Here is a 14853-nt window from a genome sequence, read left to right as displayed (position 1 = left end):
GTTGCAAAACACTGACAATGCACACTTTTTTATGTATGGTGGAAAGACCCAACATCTCGGACATAAGAGAAACGTCAGGAGGCTGCCGAAATTTTAAATAAACTAACAAAAAATAAAATTAAAATGCCTTCTAGACTTAATAGTGCAATTAAAAATGAAAATATAATAGTTAAATGTAAAAAATAAAATAAAATATCAAGAAAAAAAAATGTAGTACGCATAGATAACCAGAATTAAACACATATACTAGGCTAAAAAAGGTCTTACATAGAACTTTTGATAAACTTGGAAGTTCGCACTAGTTCTCACATAACCTCACTTGATTGAACTAAGGAACACTCCTGAATACTCAAAACCTTTCAGAATATGCTCAATAAATTGAACTTGGCATGAAAATGAATTTCAACGAGCTCTTATTCATGGATAGAAGAATGACTCCCTATAGGCCACACCTAAGTAGAAAGCAAGTCGAGTGATCAATACCTTCGTTCTCTCTCTCTCTCTCTATCCCCCCTCTCCCTCTTTATCCCCCCTCTCTCTTCTTGATTTCTTGAGTGAGAAGGTTTGGGAATGGCGGGGCTGATTGTAGGTCACCTCCTCGCTCCAACGGGGGTGGAAGCGGTGTTTCAACTAGTGATGGTGATGCCGATAGAAGTAGGTTAAGTGTTGGATCGGGAGGTTTAAAGAACACTGAAGAGGTTTGATCTCCTAGCAAAAGCAAATCCGTCAAGATGAAGGGGAAGCTCCAGGCATTTGTGAAAAAGATGGTGGACGAATTTGGTGAACAACATATGGATGGGAAATCTTTGAATTCTGGCACTGGGTTGGGTCAGTTGCAAAGGGGGGAATGCTGCAGCTAATATTGGCAAAATCAAGATGGGGTCATCTTTAGCCAATTCATGTAAGGATATTAGTGAGATGTAGGATGCAAAGTTTACTATTATCCATAATCCGACATTCTCTAAGGAATTTCATCTATGGAGATTGAAATCGTTGAGGGGATGGTCATGCTGATTGCGGGTTGAATGGAGCAAACGAGTTAATGTCCAAGGCCCCTTTACGAAAATCCAATTCAATGGAGGTTTGTGAATGCATCTCTAACCTAACAGATATCAAATCTGGACATTGTAATATGGATGTATGTCGAAAAACCAATGTATGTCTAAAGGGAGATGAAATCCATGCAGGTGTGAATGGAGCTGATCTAAATGGTATTGAATTGCCCACAAGTATGCAAAACACTGAAGATACCCTATTGAATGCCTCAGTTGCTTCAGACAATCATACTTCGAGTGTTCAAAATAAGGATGGGGAAATGGGGTGGTGCACCAAACAGATCAGCCAATGCTTGGAAGAGACTTGACCATATTCAGAATTTGCAAATGGTGGATCTAACATCAATTACAAATGATGGGATAACCATGGAGCTTCACATGGAGTCGGTTAGGAAGAACATCCAGCTACTGGACCGGGCTGCCGTGGGGAAGATTCTAGGTATCAAATTTCCTTTCTTCTTGAACTCAGAATTAGGACGTCAGTGGGGACGCTTAGGTGAGTTTCAATTATCCACCAATGGAGAAGATTGTTTTGCTTGTGGTTTTGATTCTATGGAGGGCCTTGATTCATTGGGGGGAATATCATCGGGCTTGACAGATGGATACCAAACTTCTCTCAAATTTCTTTGGAAGGATTACCCTCACTGGTGTGGATTCAGCTTCCTCAATTGTCGTTACAATATTGGGATCTGAGGAACATTACTAGAATTGCCTCTATGATTGGAATAACTTTATGGATTGACACCCAAACGGGCAAGCGAGGTTGACAAGAGTTTGCTAGTGTCTGTGTTATGTTGGACCTTGCTAAGAAAGTTCGGACAGGAGTATGGATTAACAGGTTAAATGGCTACTTCTTTCAAAAGGTGGAGCATGAGAGGATCTCACTCCTATATTTTAAATGTGGAAAAATTGGCCATAAAAATGTGCAATGTCCTTCTCGAGTGGCCCAAAAGAATGCACCTCTTGCTGGTGGTCTTTCACGAATGGGCAAGCAAGTGGGCTTTCAAGAAAGCAAGGGTACCACATCTTGGTCAGTGTTTGGCTCTTCCATGGGTAGCCCTCAAGATCAGGTGATGAGTAACGTGAATAAGGCTTCTAGTTCTAATACTATGATCAGAACTAAAATGGCTTCAGAAACTTATCAGGTGAGTGTGATCAAAACAACCAATCAAGACATAATAGTAATCTGAAAGCAGCCAGCTTTGAGGCTGAGGGTGGGAAATTGATTGAGCATGATGATGATGAAAATCAATACGGGCCTTGGATTTTGGTGCCCCCTCGATGAATATGGCAAATCGATCACGACAGAAGGTACAAAGTGGTGTGGAATCCAATTTGGGGGTGGTGACACCAAAGCAAGTTAATTTGGGTGCTATCAGCAACCCACTAATAGCTAAGCTGAAAGATAAATTCAAGCCAACAAGGAGGGAGGCTAAACTTGGAATTACACAACCCCTTCTATTTATAGATGGTGTTAAACAATCTAAACACAATGAGAGTAAGAATTGGTCTCCAAGGATCATTTTGAAAATAAGCTCCAATAGTTCAGACAAATTGAGCAGTACCTAAGAAGAAGAAGGAGGTGGTGGATGATTTGGATGATGAAGATGCGTCCCCTTCAGGTATTTAATGTCCTCTATACTGTTTTGGAATTGTAAGAGAGCCCGTAAGAAGACGACAGATAACTACCCGCATCACTTTGTTTGCGACAATGAGGTGTATTTTGTTGAACTGATTGAAACAAAAATTGAAGAAAATCAGAGGAAAGATGTTGATAAACTTATTGGCAATGGATGGGAGTTCTACCTTTATCCTGCTAATGGCAAATCAGGCAGGCTGACGGCCCTTTGGAGAGGGGTTGTCACCCAATTTGAAGTCAAATTTGCTTTTGAACAGTGTTTGATTGGCTATCTTGATCTGCCCAATTCCAAGAGATGCACTATTGCTATTGTTTATGCTAATAAAGAATATCACATCCGTCATGGCCTTTGGCAATCAATCAGCACTATCATGAATTGTGAGATGCCTACAATCATTGGTGGGGACTTCAACTGATGAATGGTGTTCAAGAAATGGCTGAATTCATGATGACCAATGACATCCACGATATGGGCATTTCTGGATCAAAATTTACTTTGTGCAACAACAAAGATGGCAACAACAAAATTTGGGTGCGCTTGGGTCGTTTCCTGATTAATTCTGAAGCCATGAAAGTGGCAACTTTGGCTTTTGTTCACCATCTAGTTAGACTGTCTTTAGCCACTGTCCAATTTTATTGAGATTGAATAATAATGCTAGCCATACAACCTCTCGTTGGATTCATTTTGAACACATTTGAATGTCCTATCCAACAACATGGAAGATGGTTTGGAAGAATTGGAGGAAGCAAAACATTGGGTCCCCGGCTGAAGTTTTACAACGCAAGTGCAAACGGACACTTAATGCCCTTTTTCATTGGAGTAGAAATAGGGTGAGGGAATTGGAGAATCTGAAGACCTCTGGAACGTAGAATGGCTGAACACCAACTGATTGATGGCTCTGATCAAGGGTTGAATGCTGAAAAGGAATCTCAACTCCGTAAGAACACTATTGATCTAAGAACTACTTAGGCGCGGCTTACCTTTCGGTGGAGACAAAGGGCAAAAGTTAGATGGATTAATGAGTTCTTCCATATTGTTGCTTCAGCTTGTAGACATGAATAATTGAATAATTCATGTTAAAAGCTAGTCTGTTGAGCTCCTTGATGATTTGGGCCTCATTTAGGATGAATTTTGGCAATTTTTCAAATTGAAATGGAGAGAAAAGAATGTTTCTTTAGAGAATTTTTCTAAGTTCTATTCAGAACATATGATTAGGGAGCAATTGCGGGTTGCTCTTGATCAAAACATAACAAATAAGGAGATAAAGGATGTCGTTTATAGTATGATCAATAACCAAGTGTCAGGCATCGATGGAATCACCTCTTCCTTCCTGAAATTTTACTGTGATATTGTCAAACAATAAGTTATTTGTACTATTGTTGAATTCTTTGAATCTAATATTATGTCGGAGAATTGGAAGGATACTTTAGTTGTACTTATTCCAAAATCTAACAAAGCAAATGAATCTTCAAATTTATACGATCAGCCTTTGTCAATCAATCTATAAGGTGGTGGCTAAGGTTTGGTTTGATCGTTTGAAACCTATTTTATAAGATGTAATTAGTGAAGAACAAGGTGCCTTTGTTTCAGGGAGATCCATTTCCATCCATGGAATATTGGCCCAGGAGGTTATGCACAAGATTCAGCATTCAATCATGAATGTTGGTTTGATAGTGCTCAAAATTGATATGGAACAAGCCTATGAAAGCATGGCTTGTGACACCTCCAACACGTTATGAATATTCTGGGTTTTTCTAATAGGTTTATCGGGTGGATCCTCCAATATGTCTCCCGCCTCAGATTTTCTCTCTGTATTAATGATAACAGATCTTCATGGATTAATGCTAGAAGTGGCCTCCGGCAAGGGCGCCCTCCATCTCCATACCTTTTCATTTTATGCTCTAAATTGTTATCTAAAGCCTTTAAATAAAATGGAAATCACCTTGGAGTTCAAGTGGCATACAATGTCGATCGTGTTTCCCATCTTTTATATGTTGATGATATTTTAATTCTTTGCAGAAACCTCTACTGCTAAGGTTAATTGTATTAGTAAAATCTTAATGAACTATTATAGTCGGACGGGACAAAGATCAATAATGGCAAGTTTTGTTCAGCAAACATTGCCCCAATTGGAAGAAGTGGAAGATCTATAATGCATTAAGGTTTCATAAAGTCGCTGTGTTGGAGTACCTTCATCTGTCGAGGTTATGCGTAAGCTTACAGCTACTGATTTAACTAAACTACTCAAGACTGCTACCGAGAAGGTTCACATATGGGGAAAGAAGCATCTCTCTCTTGCTGTTCGTGCGACCCTCATCAAATCATCTCTTCTATCTCTCCCTATGTATTTAATGACCCACACATTGGTTCCTAAAGGTGTCTTTACTGTTGTTGAGAAGTTAGGAAGACATTTTCTTTGAAAAAAGGATATGAATAGCATGGGGCTTCATTATGTCGCCCGGGAGGAATTATGCCAACCATTGCAATAGGGTGGGCTTGGGTTTCACTCCAGCTCGTCCTGGTAGGGACCGTTGAGAGCCAGACTCACTTGTGATCTGCTTCAGAACCCGCCCTCCTTTCTGAGCATGATTTTAATTGTCAAATACGGGATGGATGTTTGGACTCAGTTAACAGGATATGGGGTGTATACTGCATGGAAAATTATCCTGGATAGTGTAAAAGCTCTGCGGCCAAGCATTCGATGGATGATTTGGAATGGACAGCAGATTGATACGTTGTATGATAGTTGGATTTTGGATAGCTAATTAGTTAATTGGCCTACCATTTTGAATGCTGATGAAATTGAGAACACCAAAGTGGTGGATTTCCTTGAAAATAACCTCTAGTGGGATATTGAAGCTCTTAAAAACTGCTTTCGTGATGATTAAGTGCTGAAAATTGTAACCATCCAAACTAATCAGGTGGACGGCGACAGTTTTGAGCTTATTCATTTCCGGCTCAGCATGACCATCACGATGATTCAGTGCAGAGAATTGTAACCATCCAAACTCCTCCTCCAGGTTGGGTTGAAATCAATTTTGATGTGGCCTTACAAGTTTCAAATCGTGTTAAACTTGGTACTATCTTTAGAAATCATGAAGGGCAACTTGTTCTTGTTGTTAGCAAACAAATAAAACACTAGAATATAACCCAGGCCAAAGTCCACACTGCTCTTGCAATCAAAGAAGTGATCCAAGAATGGATGTATTACAAGGAAGGAATTATTATAGAGGGTGATAGTGCAAATGCCATTAGATGGCTACAAAGATCCATGCACTAACATAACAAGATGCATTATAGCGCTGACTTCAACATTCCCTTTTTAAATGATTTCAAACTGATTTTGTCTCATTTTATTCCTAGGGAGAGTAACATTGTTGCTCAGCCCATTTTGCTGTTTTTGGGAATTTTATATGGGATGATGTTCTTGATAGGAGCCTTCCTCAACTTTTTTGTCTATGTTAAGGAAAGATAATGATAGAGAATACCATACATAGTTCTATGTTTTTGTATTTTCCATTATTTTGATTAATGCAAAGTGCAAATTTCATAAAAAAAGGAATGCAAGTCACATGCATATGAGAGATTCCATCTCATGACATTTACAATTGAATCTGCAACATACGCAAAGTAGATAAAATGTGAGCAATAATAAACTCAAAATGCAATCACATGCACATTTCAATGGCAATGCACTCATATTAATAGTTGTTATGTTAGGGTCTTATACATCTTAAATAATTCGTTCACCTGAATCATTTCCCCCCATCTATTTTAAATTCATCATAATAAAATTTCAACCATAAATAGAATTTGCTGGCACTACACATTAAGCATTTGGCGTTTGATGACTAACTTTAATCGAAAGTTCTCTCTTGTTGTTCGGAGGGGTAATTAACTATAAGGGATCGCACCTATAGAAAAAATCATATCATAAAGTACTCACAAAATGAAGTCAAAATATCTAAGTAGTGTCTTATCTGCAACCTAATTTACATTTTGAAATTTCACTCGAAATACTCAAAACTCTCCCCGGCATGCAAATTTTCAAAGCCAACATACATACATATTTTATCCACTAAATTAAGTAATCTTCTCATAGAATCAAGGTTTTAAAAGGCGAAATCGAGAATCGAGACGTTTTTACTAAGCAAGGCGAGGCGTAAGCCTCGAGGCGGATCGAGGCGTAAGCCTCAAAACGATTAAAATAAATTAATTTAAAATTATAAATAATAACAAAAAATAATAAAATATTATGTCAACTATGAATTTGAATATTTGTTTTAAGATAATATTACTGGTATACAAGATTTAAAATAAACTCACTTAAAAATAAAACATCTCCTTAAGATCAAGACCCAAAGCAGGCTCATCATCACTTTAAATGTCTTCAGAAGAATCTTCATAATTAATGTCAAAGTCATCCTCAAACTCTTCTTCATCTATAATATTTTTTTCTTCATCTCCTAAATCAGTTAATATTTCATTAGCTCTAAAATGAAACAATAATAACATACAAAATAATTCTCACAGAAATTACATTTCATATAAACATATCCCTTTTTTGCACCTTCGCCTGACACTTCAACTTGAGCTCCATATTTCCATACAGGATCTTTCCTTCTTGTGCCACTTGTCATGCTAATAATTTATAGAAATAAATAATCAACATCAAATAGGACAGATTTTAATAATTATGTGTACTACCAATAATAAGACAACTTGAATACAACAATATACCGGTCTGCCGGGGGTCCAAGGGGGCGCTGCCCCCTGGCGAGGTTCGACCTGTTATTATAAGAGTAATTTTAAAATTATGCTTGTTGTATATGCTCAACACTGAGCGGTACCGAGCCAGTACCGCTCTGTACCGAGCATGTACCGGCTCGGTACCGAGCTTGTATTGAGCGGACGAATGAAAGAAAGCTGAATCAGAAGTTATTCAACCTTTCGTTACTGCACGTCAAAGTCAAGGCTCACAACACCGCTCACCTGCTCTTCCGACCTAACCGAGGCCTGAACATTTCCTGCACTCACAACTTCATCTTCGTTTCCTGCTTTCGAAACCGTTATTGCTTTCGGCTTCGTTTCCTGCGTCGTCTCCTTCCGACTTCGTCTCCTGCACTCACGGCCTCGTCTCCTTCCCTCATAACTTCATCTCTTTCCCTCACGGCTTCACCTCTAGTTTGCCTTTCAATTCTCACAGGAAGCCCTAATCCTATACGCGAACACGAATCGGCTACGTCGTATTTACATATATACCAAAGAAAAAATTTCAAGGCGGTGCCTCGTACTGCCTCGAGGCGTTACGCTCTGATGCGTACGCCTAGTGCGAAAAAATCGTAGGCTTCGCTGAATGGTTCGAGGCGTAATCCCTGATACGCATGACTTCCGCCTCGACTTGAGGCGCGACTCAATGCGGATGCCTCGTCCACTTTTTTAATGGTTGGATAGAATCTTAAGTTTGGACAGAGTTAAGAGTTATTAACAATCTCTAAATACAAATATTCATAAGTAGAACTAAGGAACACAGATGGTAACATCATAAGGAAAAGAAGTGGTAGGAGTAACTAATGGAATTTCACTAGGCTGACATATTATTTGCTCATATTCTACTCTGTTATCAAAATGCCAAATGAAAATTGACAAAAGATACTTGAGATGCGGAAGCATGCATGATACTAGCTTCCGACCAGCTAATAGCAACAACAGGAGGCACGATTGCATAGGTCTAAATAACTTTTACCATAATTTTAGTCTTTTAAGGAAGCCAAAAATAAAAATCCGAACTTCCCAGAAGAGTGGTACAAAAGAAAGGAAATGTATTACAATCACCTTATTTCATTTAATTCAACAGAGTAATTTTCTTTCAATAACAATCTTAAACTGTGTTACTGATTCCTCATTCCTCAGAAGTATCAAATGACGTGAATTGCACATGGATGCAGTATTTTAATCCAACAAAAATATTAGAACAACCGTAGATGATTGTGATTTAATTAGAAGAGCATGTGCAATTTTATGTGGAAATGATTGCATAACTACGTAATGCCATTTAATTGAACAACAAATGAAATTTCTTGAACCTTTGTACAAAATTTTAAGGGACCTAATATATTGTTTAGCACTATCTATGAAGTTATTTATATGATATTCATATATTCGAAACAATTAATAACGTAATATAATTGCAAATGATAAGATAAAGCACTGGATCATACATACTTGAACCAAGACGTAGGTTTGAATGATGCCAGTCCAAAATAGAGTTGATTTTGGCCCTAGACGAAAGATCAGCTGGATACCTTTGCAGAAAAAGGGAAATAAAGCTGAGGATCATAAAAAGTGGCAAGTTCCGAAAAAATTAGCATTGAAGATTTACAAGAAAAAAAAATTAGCATTGAAGATTTACAAGAAAACCAATTCTCATTTCATGAATTATGAGCAAGTAGCATTCGTAATGTGTAACGAAATCAAATAATGGGTCAAAGTTAGCATGCCAAAATGGTTAGCATTTAATGGAAATGTTGTCAAGGATATCATCCTTATGTTTATCAAAGAGTCGGTAATTATTGCAGACAAAAAAGTAATAATCTTCTTCCTTTGTTTCTTCATTTTCAGCCAAAAGGCAAGTAAATAAAACTCCCCTCAATTTTAATTATTCCTAAATTATCATTTTCAGCCTTGCACAATTTTCTAGGAACAACTGAGATAGAGGTAGATGAGTTTGCTGACTAGGAATTGGTGCATTCTTTAATAAACGAAATGTTAGAAGTGAATCCAATTTGCTTTATTTGGTCCATTAGAGTTTTTGCGAACTTATATAAAAGTATTCATGTTTCTTTAAGTAGATTAAGAATATTTTTCACTTAAAAAATAATAATACTTTGCTTTGATCATGCACATTCATATCAAGAAATTTTTTTAATTTTTAAAGTCTTTTATCTCAAATTCTCTTGCCAAAAACCCTTTCAATCTGGTTAATTCAACCTCGAAGTCACCTGCCATTATAATTTACCCTCACTTTTTATCCTTCAGGTAAGTGTTTGATAAGTGAGAGTGATTTGTTCGATATTGCCAACATCTTTGTAAGTACGACCAAAACAGGTACGAGGAGATTATTTAAGGCCACATAGAGCTTTTTTGAGTTGACATACCTTATTAATGCTTCTCTATTTTCTCAATCCGAGTAGGATTTTCATGTATTCTTCCTCCTCGAGGCCCCCATTAAGAAAAGCATTCTTGATATAAAATTAATGTAGACGTCAATCAAAATTACCGAAAGAAAAAGTAAACCTTGAATAATATTGAGTTTGATGCATGTAACAGTCCTTTCTAAGGACTTCATTTCTTTCATTACAATTTTCTTCCACTAAAGAGTTTTGAGAGCTTCATGAATATTATTTGGTATCTGAATTTTATCAAAAAAAGTCAAAAACATAAAATCCAAGTGAAAGCCCTTTATATGTTATGAAAACATAGATTAGGTGCTTGATGCATGAACATGGAGATCAGGATTAATTTCAAAATTTTTTTCTAACTAGTCTATGCTTTATTAATCCATGAAGAATGTTCGGGTTCTTGTATGTGAAGGAGATACGTTGTTGCTCGTTTTCTTTTGTTCTTTTTTTCCCTCTTAGTATTGACGTGAAGCTCATTCATCGTAGGTTAAGAATATTAACAAGGTGATGAGGGAGTTTGTATTTCTAGTGAGACTTCAATAGTGAAATAAGGGGCAATGTGAAATGTTTGTTATCCATGAGTTTTATGAAAGATGATGGTTGATGATCAAATAAGTTTCAAACTTGAAATTCTTGTTCTTGAGTTTCCTCCTAAATTTTAGGTTCAAAGTGATAAGGTTCCTTTTAAGGAAAATTATATCAATGGAAATGTAAATTTTTCTATGATTAAGGAATAACATTTGTACCATTTTTATTTAAGGAGTATTTAATAAAGATACCCTATATAGATTTAGGGTTAAATTTACTCCTATGCTGAGAATGAATGTGAATAAAGATTGAAGACAAAACGATACTTGAAGAAAGAAGAAATCATTTTTGTATTAGGGGTTGTTTAGTTGGAAGTAAAATAGGTGTAAAGATTACTTTTGCCAGGGTTTTAAAAATATTGGTGTTTGTCGGATGAAAAAAGAAAACTGTGTAAAATATTCTAAATATAATGCAAAATATTATAATTTATTTTTTTGAGGTAAAGTAAATTCACTTAATTTTAAGTGAAAATTGTTTTACTGCAACCAAGCTATATTGTCATCACCTCTATTGGCCACCGCTCGCCTGCTACCACTGCCCATTGCCTGCTACCAATGGCCACCACCATCATCAACCACCCTCCGTTGTCAACTGACCACTACAATTTTGGACTTTACACTGCATTCATTTTACTTCAAGTCAAATTAAAAAAAAATCTCATGCATTTCTTTTACATTCATCTAAACAGCTTCAAACATTTCAAATACACTACATTCCTTATACAATGCATTCATTTTACTCTACATTCCTTCTCAACAAATCAAACAACCTCTTAGGAAATAAAAAAAGATGAGTAGCACTACTATTATATATCGGATCCTAAGCCTTGGTTAAGATATGTGGAGGATGCTTTAAGTAGCCGACAGCAAGCATAAAAACTTGTTGAACAATCATGACATGAATCATTTAATGCATAGTGTTTATGTTAGAGTGTTTCCTAAAACAACAAGGTGTATGACTTGAATATAACAAAAAGTGGGCAAAGACCATTGTACTGGCGTCCGAGTGTAATGTTAAATACACAAGAGTTCTCACATCAGGGACGAATATAATAAAAAACAGCAAGTCATGAAACTAGAACTATGATAAGAACTTAGAATATAGGTAATCTTACATGTAAATTAATAGAATTAATAGATATTATTATAAATATTACATATATTTAGGAAACTAAATGGTTTGAAAAAAGAAGGCTAACGAGATTAACAGTTTAAGATTTAAACTTTAATATTCAAGTAGGAATCGTACTAGAAATGGTGTATGTCTGATTACAAATAAGAATTTGAAAGATAACATTATAGAAATTAATAGAATAAAAAATTGAATTATAGTTTAAAAGATTGATGTTGATGCTAAGATTATAAATATTACAAGTGCTTATACTCAGCTCCTCAAGTTAATTTGGATATATGTATTAAAAAAAATTAGAAATGACTTAATAAGAATTAATACAAAGGTTATATCTTAAAACAAAGAATTTTATTGAAGAAGATTTAAGTAGACATGTTGATAAAATGATATAAGATTTTAAAAGCATTCATGATAGTATGGAGAAGAGTGATTAATAAATGTGATAGTACTATATTAAATTTTGCTCTGGCTTTAGATTTCATTATCGTTAATACTTTATTTATGAAAAGATAGGAGCATCTCATTATTTAAAAGAAAGGGCAAAATAAAACTCATATTTATTATCTTTTTATAAAAAAAATAGATCATTTAGATTTAAAAAATTATAAAGTCATTTCAAATGGAAGTTTATGCACCTAATATTACTTTTAGATTTTAAGATGAAGGGGTAGAAAATAAAAAATAAAGTAAAATATTATCCAAGGATTAGATTGAGTATTTAAAGAATACTAATAAAAATATTTTTTGAGAGTAAGAATCAAGAACTTAATATTTGAATTGTTAATGAGAAAATTAATATTTTGTGAAAAAAAATTACTAGTGAAATTTAGAATATTTTAATATATGTGCTTAGAGAATCAAAAAGAAAAACTCTTAATAATAAAAACAGTTGATGGCAGAATCAAAATGTACAAAAAAAAAATCCAAAAATAAGACATTTTTGTTATAAAAATTGCTTTATATGTAAAAACTTAAAATTTTGAGTTCAACATAGAAAGACCTATATAGGTTTATATTATAAGCACTTATGCTCTACACGTAGGTTTGGATATATGGTCAAAATTAAAATTTTAAAATGATCTAGAAGAATAATATAAAAGATATCTCTCGAAGAAAGAGTTTTTATAGGAGTAGATTTAAATATATATGTTAGCAGAGAGATAGATGATTTTAAAAGCATTTATGGTGGCTATGGCTTTGAAACGACTAATGAAGGTGGTAAGACCATATTAAAAAAATTTTTACTTATGATTTTGTGATTGTTAATATCTTATTAAAGAAAAAATATGAGCATCTCATCACTTATAAGAATGTATATAATAAAATTTAGATTAATTATTTTATTTTAAGAAAAATAGATTATTAGATTGCAAAGATTATAAAGTTATTCTGAGAGAAGGTTTATGTATCTAACACTGCTTATTAGTTTTGGACTTTAAGATGAATGGGCAGAAAATAAAAAATAAAGTAAATCGTTGTTCTAGGATTAGATGGTGACATTTAAAGAATTTTAACAAAAATATTTTTGAGAGTAAGATTCTAGATCTTAAGATTTTATCTGTGCATGAGAAAGCTACTGTTATATGGAAAAAAGTAGCAAATGATATTAAGAAAGTTGCAAAAGATGTGCTTGAAATATCAAAGGGAAAAGTTACTAATAGTAAAACTAGTTGATGTTGAATCAAAATATGTAAGAAAATATAAAAAATAAGAAGATTTATTATAAAAATTAATTTAGTTGTAAAAATAATTATAATTGGGAAAGATATAAAGAGGCATGTAAGGAGTCTAAGAAAATAATTTGCAATGCAAAAATTTTAGTTTTTAATAATTTATATGATAGATTAGATAATAAGGAGAGCGAAATATATATGTATATGTTAGTTAAACAAAGAGATAAGAGTAATAAGGATTTAGTTTAAGTGAAGTGTATTAAGGATGTAGATCAAAAATTATTTTATTAGAAGAGGATATTCAACAAAGGTGGATGAGATATTTTGCTAAATTTTTCAATGAAGATTATGATAATATGATTGACTTTAATGACCCTAGCACCTTAAATGATGCGGGCAAAAGATACAGGGAGCCTATACCCTTCGCCCACAAAGGACACGACGGACTTCTATCGACTAAAATGAGAAAAGAACGAGGAAAGGGAAGAACAAACTCTTATATTTCAAATTTTAAAAAACAACCAAATAAAAAAAAAAAAGGCCGGTTTGGAATTCCAAGAGACAAACATTAAACAAGCATAAAAAGCACAAAACTATAGTAATTAAAAGATAATAAATAAACTAAAATGTTAGCTCATAATGAGCTAACCCTTAGTTCAATAAATGAACTAAAGTTCAGCTCATAAATGAACTAAAAGTTTAGCTCAAATGTGAAAAACTACTAGACTCAAGGGAAGCTAAAATATGATTTATTTTGGACTAGGGTTGACCCCCCCTTTGTCTACATCATTAAATGAACATAAAGATTTTTGGTTTTATCGACGTATTAGTAAAATCGAAGTTAAAGAGGCTTTAAAGAAAATGAAGTGTGAAAAAGTTGTTGGACCTAATGATATTCTAATAAAGGTGTGAAAATGTTTAGGACATAAAGGAATTTCTTGGCTTGCTAAACTTTTAATATTATTTTGAAGATTAAAAAGATATTAGATGAGTGGAGAATGAGTGTGTTGATTCTTATTTTTAAGAAAAAAGATGATGCAGATGATTGAGCAAATTATAGAGGAATTAAGTTAATGTGACACTTTAAAACTATGGGAGAGAGTTATGAAGCATACGTTGTGACGTGACACTAATGTTTCTAAAAATCAATTTGGATTCATGCCAAGTAGGTCTATTATGGAAGCTTTACATTTATTGAGAGATTTGATGGAGCAGTATAGAGAGAATAAGGAGGATCTATATATGATTTTTATTGATTTAGAGAAAGTATATGAAAAAATTCAAGATAAATGCTATGGAGAGTTCTATATAAGAAATGGGTTAATAATACTTATATTCAAATCATTAAGGGTATGCATGCAAGAGTTATTACTTGTGATCAAACAAAAGGTGGTTTGACAAAGTATTTTTCTATTTCAATTGCATTACATCAAGGATTAGCCTTAAGCCCATATCTTTTTGCTTTAGTGATGGATGTTCTCACTAGACATTTGCAAGAGGTTGTACCTTGGTGCATGCTTTTTGCTGATGATATTCTTCTTGTTGATAAGAGTAAAGGAGTTGATGGTAAACTTGAATTATGGAA

At 34.3% G+C, this 14853-nt stretch overlaps 1 protein-coding gene across 1 annotated transcript in view; it reads right to left on the bottom strand.

Annotated features, from left to right (window-relative positions):
• LOC110113601 (glutathione S-transferase T1-like) overlaps positions 1-14853 on the bottom strand; it is a 43336-nt gene that overhangs the window by 12854 nt on the left and 15629 nt on the right. The window contains exon 6 of the mRNA XM_020846241.2: positions 8921-9000. Within this exon, the coding sequence (XP_020701900.2) occupies positions 8921-9000 (80 nt within the window). The remainder of the gene's footprint in view (positions 1-8920; positions 9001-14853) is intronic.

Source organism: Dendrobium catenatum, unplaced genomic scaffold (genome assembly GCF_001605985.2).
Source record: "Dendrobium catenatum unplaced genomic scaffold, ASM160598v2 fragScaff_scaffold_621, whole genome shotgun sequence".
NCBI classification, from domain to species: Eukaryota; Viridiplantae; Streptophyta; class Magnoliopsida; order Asparagales; family Orchidaceae; genus Dendrobium; species Dendrobium catenatum.
The sequence above is the reverse complement of the archived record's forward strand: the minus strand, read 5'-3'. Positions and strand labels throughout refer to the sequence as shown.